This window comes from Rattus norvegicus, chromosome 10, assembly GCF_036323735.1.
Source record: "Rattus norvegicus strain BN/NHsdMcwi chromosome 10, GRCr8, whole genome shotgun sequence".
Lineage (NCBI taxonomy): Eukaryota > Metazoa > Chordata > Mammalia > Rodentia > Muridae > Rattus > Rattus norvegicus.
In genome coordinates, this window is record NC_086028.1 from 70,324,389 (window position 1) to 70,336,689 (window position 12,301).

At 51.3% G+C, this 12,301-nt stretch overlaps 1 protein-coding gene and 1 pseudogene across 4 annotated transcripts; both read left to right on the top strand.

Moving 5' to 3' along the window:
- Positions 1-713: 713 nt before the first annotated feature.
- On the top strand, positions 714-9,528 carry Car4 (carbonic anhydrase 4). 4 transcript variants are annotated; one of them, NM_019174.3, is made up of 8 exons: positions 970-1,134; positions 5,888-5,941; positions 6,768-6,923; positions 7,541-7,686; positions 7,796-7,888; positions 8,002-8,068; positions 8,179-8,342; positions 9,108-9,528. In NM_019174.3, exons 1-8 carry the CDS (start codon positions 1,080-1,082, stop codon positions 9,300-9,302), a joined length of 930 nt encoding a protein of 309 aa, NP_062047.1. In that variant the 5' UTR covers positions 970-1,079; the 3' UTR covers positions 9,303-9,528. The 4 variants fall into 4 exon arrangements, with proteins under 4 accessions (XP_063124866.1, NP_062047.1, XP_038941640.1 ...); XM_039085712.2 differs by lacking the exon at positions 970-1,134 and adding an exon at positions 1,189-1,460 and having other exon boundaries at positions 9,108-9,523; XM_063268795.1 differs by lacking the exon at positions 970-1,134 and adding an exon at positions 1,505-2,029 and having other exon boundaries at positions 9,108-9,523.
- Positions 11,331-11,693, top strand: Rpl37a-ps3 (ribosomal protein L37A, pseudogene 3; annotated as a pseudogene).

Below are 12,301 nucleotides of genomic sequence, written 5' to 3' on the forward strand. Positions count from 1 at the left end.
GGGACTATTCCTGTCTGATGAGAGAATTAGGGTGCACTCAGACCCTTGGTTTTCCCTCTTCCCCAGCTCTCATCTACTAGGTCAGGAGGTCTCAAAAGCACCCAGTCTTTCCCCCTATGACACCATGGCCTTTCCTAGTAAGCCACTATACAAACCAATTTTCTATTGTGTCTCCCGGCCTCCCACCCTTTCACTTTTCGGTCCACTTAATTGCATACCCTTCCCAGTTCTGACACTCCACTCCACCCCATCTCCGTGGCTTAGCACAAAACCCACCAGTAACAGCATTTTAGGGAGCTTAGCTCTAGGGAGGCAGACAGGTCTTGGTTTCTTTAAAATTGAGTTTGGGTATAGCTCAGTGGTGGAGTGCTTGCCTCTTATGAGAAATAGGGAAAGAAAAGGAATGAGGGTGGGGAGGAGGAGCAGCATCGTCGTCATCATCATAATCGTCATCTTCAGTCCCCAGAAAGCAAACAAAACAAAATCAAGTTTGGAACAGCCAGGAAGGAAAAAGATGAGACTGAAGAGTCAGCTACCACTTCCTCAAAGAGCTTCTCACGGGGCAGCTCTTCAATAAACAGCACCGCAAAGCTTTCAACCGTCCTGATTCTCCGTCTCCCTGAGAAGATTTGCATCCATTCTGCCCCAAATCAAGTTTATTCCAAGGACACACTAGGAGACCATGTGGTTGATGAAAGCTACGAGTCTGGGAAGATACCCTGTGGGTCAGGTACGTGAGGATAGCTCATCTTTGCTCCGGGATCAGTGACCAGGAATAGGAGGATGCTGGCAAGTGGAAGACTCCGCTTCTAATCCCTGAAGATGCGGAGTGGGTGAGGGGTCTTTTCGCCAGGGGCGAAGGTAGCAAGGTAGGCGGGGAGAGGATTCTTTTCGACCTGAGACTGGACGAGGAGAGGAGAGGCTCCGCCAGGAGGAGGAGCCGCCTCCCACGTCCTGCCGTCCGGGCTCCCTTAGGTCGTGGCTCTGCTATAAAGCCTCAACCGGCATGATCCCGAAGCCTCGGGTGGCTTCGTTGGTGCTGGACCCCAGGCTGGGCAGCGTCTATGCCCTCAAGCACCATGCAGCTCCTTCTTGCTCTACTGGCGCTGGCTTACGTGGCCCCCTCTACTGAAGGTACCCTGGGGTGACCCTCTGCGCCCCCAGACTCGCTACCCTTGCTAGCGCGCTCCGGCTGCGCATGGTTCGTGCAAGGAAACCGTGAGGCTGCAGCGGACCTGGTTGTGTATGAGCGTGGGCGCCTACACGTGTCCGCGGGAGGCTGCGGGGGAATGTGTGCCCGCATGTGCGCGGCCGCGGGGTGTCCGCGTGGGGGCCGCGCGTGTGATGTGTGGTGAAGATGCTTCTACCGGTCTGGATCCACGGTCCTTTTCGCACCTTGGCTCTCCTGGGTTTGCCCGTGGGTGGCGAGTGGCCGACTGTCCTGCAGGGACTCTGAGACGGTAACTGTTGCCCACCCAGAACAAACGCAGCTGGTTGGATGTATTGGGGTCCTGGTGTTCCCTTCTCCTGACCCTAGGGTTCTGGCCCCTGAGCTTCAAGCTCCCTTCTCCCCTTCCCCCAGTGCTGGATTGGGAACCTGGCGGGGGGCATCCTAAGACCCAAGTCCCTGGCCAAGCCGGTCTTTCCAGACAAGGTGATTTTCGTTTAAAGATTAATGGTGAGACCAAGCTCTTAATTATTCTTCTAGGTGGGGGTGGCGGTAGAGGCGTGTTAATATTTGATAAGGAGCTAAAGGCGATTCTAGCGGTTGGCACCTTCTCTACTACCCCAAAGGGCTACTTCACAAAGACTTCATCTCTTAGTCCGCAAGCAGACTTTCCCATCCAACGGGCCAAACCTCCCTTCCAGAGTTAGGTGCTCTGCCTGGAATGGAGGCCGTGGGAGGTTACGGTGGGGAGAAGGAGAAGCTCTCAGTCACCCAGAAGGAAAGAGAGTATTCCCCGTTACTGGAGGGACTTAGCTTGGAGGAGGGAAGACGTCTTGCAATAACTCCCAAGTTCCTTCCCAGGTGAGGGAAAAGAGCAACTAATGTAATGTTAAAGGGCGGAGTGTGTGTAGGGGGGTGGTGGCGGCGGCGGCGTAGGATTGGGCACTTAAAACGACTTAGTAAAAAGGAAAATGTTTTTAAGTTTACGGGTGCCTGGTAGCTAGCTGCTCACCTTGGGTAAGTCGTACAACGTGTTCTGTCGTTTACAAATCGGGTTTAGTGGTTCTGTTCCTGGTGCTGTTTTAAGGATAAGGTGTATAAGAGCTAAGGCAGTGCCCTTGGGCTCTGGGGGAAAAGCACACTACGAGATGGTCATGAGGCCCAGCCTGGGGCCCTGTAGGCAGGAATCCATCAGCTGACTTCTTCACACAAACTGTTTCCGTTTTAGTGCCAGGGCTACCTTCCTTCACGCGTAGTCCTGGCGGAATTGGAAAGTGCCCAGGTTGTCTGTAAAAATCCTCAGAGTACTTATTCCTGTTGAGAGGAGATTTCTCACCCCTTTGGAGCTCTAGACCCCTAGCCAGGAAGTGTGAAGACTTTACTCAGGATATACACGGGTTCTGCTGAGCTAGTTACAGGAGTCTTCCCCCCCTTACCTCAGAGTGAGGGTGGGGTGAGCAAGGTCCGTTAAAATTCAGTCTTCTTGGGGGCTGGGGATTTAGCTCAGTGGAAGAGCGTTTACCTAGGAAGCGCAAGGCCCTGGGTTCGGTCCCCAGCTCCGAAAAAAAGAACCAAAAAAAAAAAAAAAAAAAAATTCAGTCTTCTCTAAAAGGCTCCCGGACTGTGAGCCAAAAATAAACCCTTACCTTAAAAGGGGGAAGGGAGGGGGAGGCTTGTAACTAGGGACAGAGAACAGTGGTATCACTAGTGCCCTGCCACCTGACTAAGACGCAGACCTGACCCCTGACCCCTGACCCCTGGCCTCTGCATCTTCAGATCTTCAGCGTTGTTGTTCTGGCCACCACCTCCCAGAGAGAAGGTAGTTACAAGAGTGTTCAGCCAAGCAGGTCAAAAGTCTCTATGATTAAGACAGTGGATCAGAGGTCACACTACAAACCAGGGAGCTGGGGCCAGAGCCTGGCAAGGGAAGACTTCTGAGAAATTCCCAGATGGGCTACTCCTGAGGCAAGCCTGATGGCTCTGCCCTTCAGAGTTGGCCTTTTCCAGGAATAACTTCCCCTTAGGTCCTAAGTGCTAAGGAGGGGCTGCTCTCTGATGGCTCTTCATGGATACCTGTTCTCCTTCTGGGTCTTCTGAGGGCCAGTGACCCAAAAAAGACCGTAAAAGCCCCTCTCCTCATTGTGACTGGTCAGTCCTTCATCTGGTTTGAGAGTTTGGGGCAGTGCCTCTGTCTCTGGAGAACTCGAAGGCTCAGACAAAGGAATCTCGGCAGAGATTAAGCGATAGGCAGAGACGTGGCAGAGCAGGCGGGAAGGATAGGGATCGGACTTCCTGAGGCCGTCTGCCTATGTAGAGGGTGGGTGGCCACTGCTCTCTGCAGACTCCTGGACTCATGCCGATGTCCCCCAGTGCAGCTGCTCCCAGAGGATAAAGCACCGTGGGGAAGACCCCGCATTTTAAGCTGGAATGAATTCTGATACAGTACTAGGAAACTAGCAAGTCCAAAGTGATCCTTGGAGGCCAAGAGAAGGACGCCAGTTTCCTGGAGGGCTCACTCTCCTAGTCTAGAACCTTGCTCCTCCTGGCTACCACGAGATGACTTTATACTTACAGACTCATCCTTTCCCCAGGGATGGATGCCCTGCCCAGACTAGGTGGCAATGGGGCTTGGGAGTGCAGAGCTCAGGCAAGAAAGAGAGGCTAGCAGCACATTGGTACACACCTATCATGCCAGCCTGAACTACACTGGGAGATATTACCTCAAAAGGAAAAAAAAAAAGGACTGGGTCTGTAGCTCAGTGGTAGAGCACTTGCTTGGCATGTTGTGCAAGACCCTGGGTTCGATTCCCAGCACTGGAATCCCTCAAAGCCCCCAGGAGGGAAAGGGGGATGACTCAGTGTGAGGATGCGTGACTGGGCAGGGTACAGCACTTCTCTTAGGAATGTCCTCATTCATGAGTCCTTTCCAAGTCGCTCCATGTCTTTTCCTCTCCTGCCTTGGATTGGCTTCAGCCATCTGCTCACTGACAGGAGGCCAGGGAGGAGGGGAAGAGTTGTCTGTGAACTTACCGGGTGAGTATAGGCTGCCCAGAAGAGTTCAAATCATCTCTCATTTAGTCCTCTCTACGGTTGCATGGTGGCCATGTTAGCTCCATTTTACAGATGATACAACCAAAGAGAGTAAGGGACCATTTTTTTTTAATTTTTATTTATTTATTTATTTATTTTTTTTTCGGAGCTGGGGACCGAACCCAGGACCTTGCGCTTGCTAGGCAAGTGCTCTACCACCGAGCTAAATCCCCAACCCGGGGACCATTTTTTTTTAAAGAGTTATTTATTTTATGTATATGAGTATACTGTAGCTGTCCTCAGACACACCAGAAGAGGCCATCTGATCCCATTACAGATGGTTGTGAGTCACTGTGTGGTTGCTGGGAATTGAACTCAGGACCTCTGGAAGAGCAGTCAGTGCTCTTAACTGCAGAGCCATCTCCAGCCTAAGGGACCGTCCTTTAAACACAGGGTTCCTAAATGGCTCCATCAAAAATTCTAATTTCAGGGTTGGGGATTTAGCTCAGTGGTAGAGGGCTTGCCTAGGAAGCGCAAGGCCCTGGGTTCGGTCCCCAGCTCCGAAAAAAAGAACCAAAAAAAAAAAAAAGTCTAATTTCAGATGAAATGCTTCGTTCACTCTGTTGGTGAAGAAGCATGTTGTTTTGTCTGTCTGTCTGTCTGTCTGTCTTTCTGTCTGTCTGTCTTCCTGCCCCCTCCTCCTATAGACCTTATTTCTAGAGCAGATTTAGTTTTACAGGAGAAAAGGAGCAGAATGCTTAAATGTGCCATGCCCCTGCCTGGGTCCCCTCATCAGTAGCTTGCACTGCTATGGCAGGATTGGGTTGTCGCTTTCTTCAGGGATGCTGGTGGTTCTGTCTTCAGAGCGGGCCGTGACAAAGCCAGGGGGGCATTCAGGAGACTTGGCTGATGTTCCATCACCTGGATCAGCACCCCTTCGCACCCCTTCTCTGAATTCAAGGCAGTCTGGTTGGAAAACTGGGATCTACTCCATTGTTCCAGGAAAGAGGAGGATGGTCCTAAGCATTCACTCTCAGCTGAGCCTCCTCTTAATCCTCTTAGGATGCAGGGGGAGAGAGAGAGAGAGAGAGAGAGAGAGAGAGAGAGAGAGAGAGAGAGAGGGAGCCCTGAAGATTGGCATGCTAGGTGCAATGGGCTGTCTGTGTTGCTGACATTTCTATGATTATTTTATTTTTTTTAAAGATTTATTTATTATATTTATTATATAGAAGTACACTGTAGCTGTCTTCAGATACCAGAAGAGGGCATCAGATCTCATTACAGATGGTTGTGAGCCACCATGTGGTTGCTGGGATTTGAACTCAGGACCTCTGGAAGAGCAGTCAATGCTCTTAACCACTGAGCCATCTCTCCAGCCCCCTATTTTATTTTTGAGACAAGGTTTCTCTGGAAAGCCTTGGCTATCCTGGAATCCATTCTGTAGACCATGCTGACCTTGAACTCCTGCCTCTGCTTTCCAAGTGCTGGGATTAGAGGCTTGTACCACTACTAGCTAGCCATTCCTATTAAGTCTACCTCCCTGGGGACCTCAACCCCACACCCAGAAACCTACCTCAACTCAACTCAAGGGCTTTCCCACCAGAGTTTCTCCCAGGTTCTGGTTTACAGGGCTATACGAAGGAGTTCCGCGCACACCCAGGGTTCGAATTCTTCCCCTCTCTGTTCCAGATTCACACTGGTGCTATGAGATTCAAGCCAAGGAGCCCAACAGCCATTGCTCAGGTGGGTACTGCCAGTCTTTCATCAACTTCCAACATAGGCACACTCGCACACATTTCCAGCGCTCAGTGAACAGGGGCCGATCAATGACACCAGGAGCTAATTACCAGAATATTTTGCTATTTTTTTCCCCTAACAAAATGCAGGTTTGAGTCTGGTCAGGCCCTTTAAAGTGGAAGTGGGGGATGATGGTTCTTGGTAGTTTGTTTATCGGAGTGCTGGGGCATCCAGCATTCTGCCACCAGACCACACCCCCACTGCTTCCTTGGCACTTTTTCTAATGTTGACTAATTTCCCTGTAGCCTGCTGTGTTGAGGGATGCCCCTATCTTACCCCTATGTAGCTGAATGTTGGAGTTGCCTGCCTGGCTCTTCCTCCCCAACCTCCTACTCTTTAGATGTTGCCTTGTCAGGTCTTCCATTACAGTTTCCAGGAGGACCTCCTCCACAATGTCCAAAGCTGAAAAGCCATCTCCCCACCCAGCAACTTTTCAATTTCCCAACTTCCCAACATCCCCTGGAAGCTCCTTAGTTCATGTCCAGGTTCCCACTTCGAAAGCCAGAGCTTAGCATCACGAGGTTATTCCAATCCCAGAGCTCTTAGCCATCAACAGCAAGCCTGCTTCTCCCTCCACCCCTCTCTCCATGCCCCCTCATCCCTCAGCCACATCAGAGACCCACCAGCCTGCCTATGTTATGTCAGTGTGGAAGGCCAGGGCAGAATTCTGAGACTCGTGCACTGATGTGGGACCTCACCAGTACTCTAAGACCTTAATTCACATCAATGGGTCAATGTGCCCTTGACTCTCGGACTTTTCTTCTCTGCTCAGGGCCTGAACAATGGACTGGAGACTGTAAGAAGAACCAGCAGTCTCCTATCAATATTGTCACTAGTAAGACAAAGTTGAACCCCAGTCTGACACCCTTCACTTTCGTTGGCTATGACCAAAAGAAGAAGTGGGAAGTTAAGAACAACCAACACTCAGGTGGGTCTTGCGTGGGCTGGGTGGAACCCCCAGGCAGGGCTAACCGTACCAGGAAGGTGAGTCCCTCAGGCCTGGAGATGGGAGGGGCAACCAGGGAAACTTGTAGAGAGGAGGATACTCTAGATAGCTGTGTTTTTAGTCATTTCATCAGAACAGTGGGGGTGAGGGGAGGGAACCTTCCCGGAAGGAGGGAACGACCTTTTTGAAAGCACAGAGGCGTGAAACTGCTTAGGTGTTTGGGGAACTGTGAAGGAGCAGCTGTGTGTGGATGGAGGCCATAGAGGGAAGCTAGGAGGAGCTAAGACCCAGAACAGGTCACCAGGGCTGAGGAGTTTGGACATTATCGTGGGGATAACAGGCACCACCGAAGGAGTCAAACACAAGCAGGCCTAGGACAGGGCTACATTCTGGGATAGGTATTTGAGAGGTGAGGTGAGCAGAGGTAGGGGTGGGGTGGGGGGAAGTGAGCAGCTAGGCAGAGTGCTGGCTACATCTCCATCCCATCCCTCAGGGCTCAGGCCTCAAACAGTGAAGGGGAGAGGGAAAAACTGGGGTGGGAACTGAGAGGGCCAAGGGGACGCCAGAGTGAGGACTCTGCCCACTTTGGTCTCTCCCAGTGGAAATGTCGCTGGGGGAGGACATCTATATTTTTGGAGGAGATCTGCCCACCCAGTACAAGGCCATACAGTTACACCTGCACTGGTCAGAGGAGTCGAACAAGGGTTCAGAGCACAGTATTGATGGGAAACATTTTGCCATGGAGGTAAGAAGTCCTGGAACTGGGTCCTGGGCTGGGTTCTGGGTGTACACTACCTTGGGCAGGATGGGTGGTCCAGCTCCCCGTAAGTCCTGCATCCGAATGTGCTTCCTAGATGCATGTCGTGCATAAGAAGATGACAACAGGCGATAAGGTGCAGGACTCGGACTCCAAGGACAAGATTGCGGTGCTGGCATTCATGGTTGAGGTGGGACTCCTATCCTCCAGATGGATTCTGGAGGTCACCTGTCCTCCAGGAAGCTGCTTGGCCACAACAGCTCCCAAAGAACCCATCTCATGCTTCTTTCTCTCCTGTTCCAGGTGGGAAACGAGGTAAACGAGGGCTTCCAGCCCCTGGTGGAGGCACTGTCCAGGCTCTCCAAACCCTGTGAGTTGGGTGGGGGAAGGGATGGCTTCTTCCCGTGATGAGAGGAGTGGAGGCCCTAGGACAGCTGCTTTAAAGAGAACCATCTATAACGGCTTTGTCTCCCACCCCAGTTACAAACTCCACAGTGAGTGAGAGCTGCCTGCAGGATATGCTTCCTGAAAAGAAGAAACTGTCTGCCTACTTCCGTTACCAGGGCTCACTGACTACACCAGGCTGTGATGAGACTGTCATCTGGACTGTGTTCGAGGAACCTATTAAGATCCATAAAGACCAGGTACCCAGGCATGGGCAAGGTGCAGTCTCCCATATGGAGCCTACCTGTTTGCTCTGTGGGTCCCAGGCGTGGGAAGATAAGACTCATTGAGTCAGACCTTGGGTTTCCACTGGTGGACACAGACAAGAAAGAAAGCTCTTGACTACCACTTTCCTGCGTAGAGGGCCCAGTGAGAAGTCCCTGAGAGTACTTGGAATGGGCTTCTAGAAAAGTGGGAGAGAGTTGGCTGGTCAATGTGGGGAGCCAGTATTCCAGGGGGACCTGAAGTTGGACTTCCTTAGTGCTATTGGGAAGTCGCTCAACAAACAGCACTTGAGTTTACAATAGCCTCTGGAAAGACAGCAGGAAACCCAGAGGACCAAAATCCCTTGGGCTTATAGCAGTGATTCTCAGTGTGACGTCAGCATCTTCACCCGTGAGAAGTTTTTTAGAAATGCCCATTCATAGGCTCACTCTATATCTATGGAGTCAGATATTCTGCGGCCCAGGGCCCAGGTATCCGGGGTCCGGTGAGGTCCTTCAGCTGACACTAAAGGATGCTGACCTTCAGGAACCACTGTACCATAGCAACAGTCACGATAACTGGATCGAAAGAGTATCTGCAGAGGACAGGGAAAGACAGTGGCACTCAGCTTCCCATAAATGCCACACCTGACACTCTTGGTAGTCATTTCGAGCCCCTCTCTTTGCTGATGTGAGGCGTCTGGTCTGAGGTCACCCAGCAAAGAGCATCACTCCACCTGCTGAGCCAAGTCTCTTTCACAGTTCCTGGAATTCTCAAAAAAGCTCTACTATGACCAAGAACAGAAGTTGAACATGAAGGACAATGTGAGGCCCCTGCAGCCACTGGGAAACCGCCAGGTGTTCAGGTCTCATGCCTCAGGACGACTGCTGTCTTTGCCCCTGCCCACTCTATTGGTCCCCACACTCACCTGCCTGGTGGCCAGCTTCCTCCACTGATGGTCAAATTCTGGATATCTGGCCTCTGACCTCAACCTTTAGAGGATATGGCTTCTCTTTCTCAATCTTTCCAGGTTGAACTTTGGGGACTATTAAGGTGTGCTGTGGTGGTGCACACCTTTAATCCCAGCCCTGGATGGAGAGAGCAGAGACCTATGGATCTCTGACCTTCCCCTAACCCCTGATTAAATTAAATAAAATATGGATATGTTTTTACTCTTTGCAAGTTTTTGTTTATTTGTTTGTTTGTTTATGGTACCTCTCTTGCAATTGCCCTGTTCCCTGACAGGGCAGAAACCTTAAAGCCTGGAGATTTCTTTCAACCAGGTATGAATCACCCTACCTGTGTATGCGAACACCCTATCAACACACACCCAACCTCAGAAAGATGTCGAAGGTACCTTGGAAATGAGGCCCAAGAATAGGGGCTGGAGACAGAGTGGAGCTGACTTGAGGTCCTGGGTGCCCACCCTTCAGGTGGGACATTGGACTGTGTGTCGTGGGGAATGGGTTCACTCATTTGCTCAAGTACCTCTAGAACTTGCCCTATAACTGGGCAGGTTACAGGAGCAAACCAGAGAGATGCCTGGGCCTGGGTTCTCAGCCCAGTGCATTAACAAAAGATTCACACCGAGAGGTCAGAAGGAGAGACAAACCAGGAAGAGCAGCTGCAGTTCCCATGATGGTCAGAGCCAGGAGCATCTTCAAGAGAAGGAGGCCATGCACAGGCAGGGAGGGAGGAAGGGCTCCTGTCAGGAAGCAGCAAGGAGGATGGAGAGAAGGAAGGAGGGGGAGAATAGAATGGCAGCTAGATGGTGGGAGTGGGCAGTCTGTGGGCATTTCAGATGCCAGTCCATCGGTGATCTTGTGCCCAGGATCTTCTACAAGGTTGCAGAGGTGAGGGCAGGGCAAAGCCGGTTCCAGTTTCCAGTTTCCAGGTCCTAGGCAGAATCTATTCATGGGTCAGTAATAGATGGGACAGGAAAAGTCAGGCTTCCTCTCCCACTATGATGTCTGTGGAGGGCTCTGTGTGTGTGTGTGTGTGTGTGTGTGTGTGTGTGGTACATGTGTCTGTGTGTGTGTGGTACATGTGTCTGTGTGTGTGGTACGTGTGTGTGTGTGGTGTGTGTGTGTGTGTGTGTGTACTCACCATCTGTGGCAGTGTTGGAGTTAAGAGCCATGAGGAGTGCCTATAAGTCACAGGTCTTGACCAAATAGGAGAGCTGGAGCCAGGCTGCTCTAGCTGAAGCTGAGGTATGTGTCCCCTATAGGAAGGCACAAATCACTGGGACACTTGAGCTTAGAAGGTCCTGCTGCAGGTAACCTGGTGGTGGTGGTGGGGGTATCTAGTTGGAGTGGGTGATTATCCCAGCACCCCCAATCATCCTAGGGTAAGACTAATGGTCACTCCCCACTCCCCTAACTATCCTTTTCTATTTGTGACCAATAATAAGTACCTTCCAGCTTCACCAACGACCATGCAGCTGGGAAGGTGGTATGGGTATTGTGTAGTCATGGCAACAGCAGGCAGCTGTGTCAGCAGGGGGTGTGTAGTTCAAGGCCCATTCTCCTTTAGTTCCGACCAGGCCTGCAGGGGATCTCAGCCGCCTTCTCCCCAGTCTGAGCTCTGAGGTCAGTACAACCATTCCTGCTCTGGACAACTTCCCCCCTCCTCCTGCCTTTCTCCCCCCTCACCCCCTTTTCTCTCCCTTTCCCTTCTCTATACCCCTGTCCTCCATGTGGCCTTCAGTGAATAATGTAGCAGCAGAACCAGGAAGTTCCAGCTCTCTGCAAGTGGGTCAGAGGAGGTCTGGCTTTCCCACCGCAGGTGAAAGGCACAGGACTGCCTCCTGCCTGGCTGACTCCATAACAAACCTAGTGGAAGCCAGAATGGGGTTGTGTTTGTGCACACCTCAGACCAGCTCTGCGTGACCTGGAGGCACTCCTAGCAAAACTACTCAGCTCTGGCCACCACGGGTGGGCAGTTTGCTCTCTTGACTGTGGTCCCACACAAAGAGTTGAAGGACGGGGTTTGGGCTTCGGTTCCGGCGACATGGCTAAACGCACCAAGAAGGTCGGGATCGTCGGAAAATACGGGACCTGCTATGGTGCCTCCCTCCGGAAAATGGTGAAGAAAATTGAAATCAGCCAGCACGCCAAGTACACTTGCTCCTTCTGTGGCAAGACCAAGATGAAGAGACGAGCCGTTGGCATCTGGCATTGTGGTTCTTGAATGAAAACAGTGGCCGGTGGGGCCTGGACCTACAATACCACTTCTGCAGTCACAGGGAAGTCTGCCATCAGAAGACTGAAGGAACTGAAGGACCAGTAGAAGCCTGCCTTCTGAGACTTGCCTGGTCTGCAATAAATGGGCTAATTTACAGAACAAAAAAAAAAAAAAAAAAAAAAAAAAAAAAAAAAGAGTTGAAGGACATTTCTTCCTGTCAGTGTGTGTCATTGAAGAGCTTCCTCTTCTGAGTAAACTCATTGGCTCTGTGCTGACCCTCACCTGGAGAAGGTGGCCTAAGTGCCTTTATACCCAACCTGCCTGGCTTATAAGGCAGTTCTCTCCATGGGCATGGGGCCTACCAATTGTTCTTTATTTACAGGGAGGTCTACTCTGCCTCCTCATCCAGGCTTTCTTTCATTCATCTCCTTAGCTGATTGCATTAGATGCACACATTCATACACACAGGTGCACACGTGCACACATACACACACACACACACACACACACACACACACACACACACACTAGCACATGTGTGCTTCCCTGCAGAGGTCAAGTCTGGGAATAATACAAAGACTTCTCTGAGGTCCACTGGCCCATTTCTGGAAGATTCTCAGCACAGACTATGAAGCACATTTATTGAAGGCCTACTAAGTGCTGACTATGGGCCTCTCTACCACTCTGTGAGTGAGGTCTTCTTCCATTGTATGGATGAGGGAGCTGGAAAACAGCAGAGGTAAGAAATCTGTCAGACCTTGGAGTAACAACC

What these genes read in the sequence shown, in the direction of transcription:
- Car4 (NM_019174.3), top strand. Translation starts at nt 1,080, where the DNA reads ATGCAGCTCCTTCTTGCTCTACTGGCGCTGGCTTACGTGGCCCCCTCT. An exon ending in CGTGGCCCCCTCTACTGAAG is followed by an intron (nt 1,135 to 5,887) that starts GTACCCTGGGGT and finishes TCTCTGTTCCAG; the next exon opens with ATTCACACTGGTGCTATGAG. An exon ending in TAAGAACAACCAACACTCAG is followed by an intron (nt 6,924 to 7,540) that starts GTGGGTCTTGCG and finishes GGTCTCTCCCAG; the next exon opens with TGGAAATGTCGCTGGGGGAG.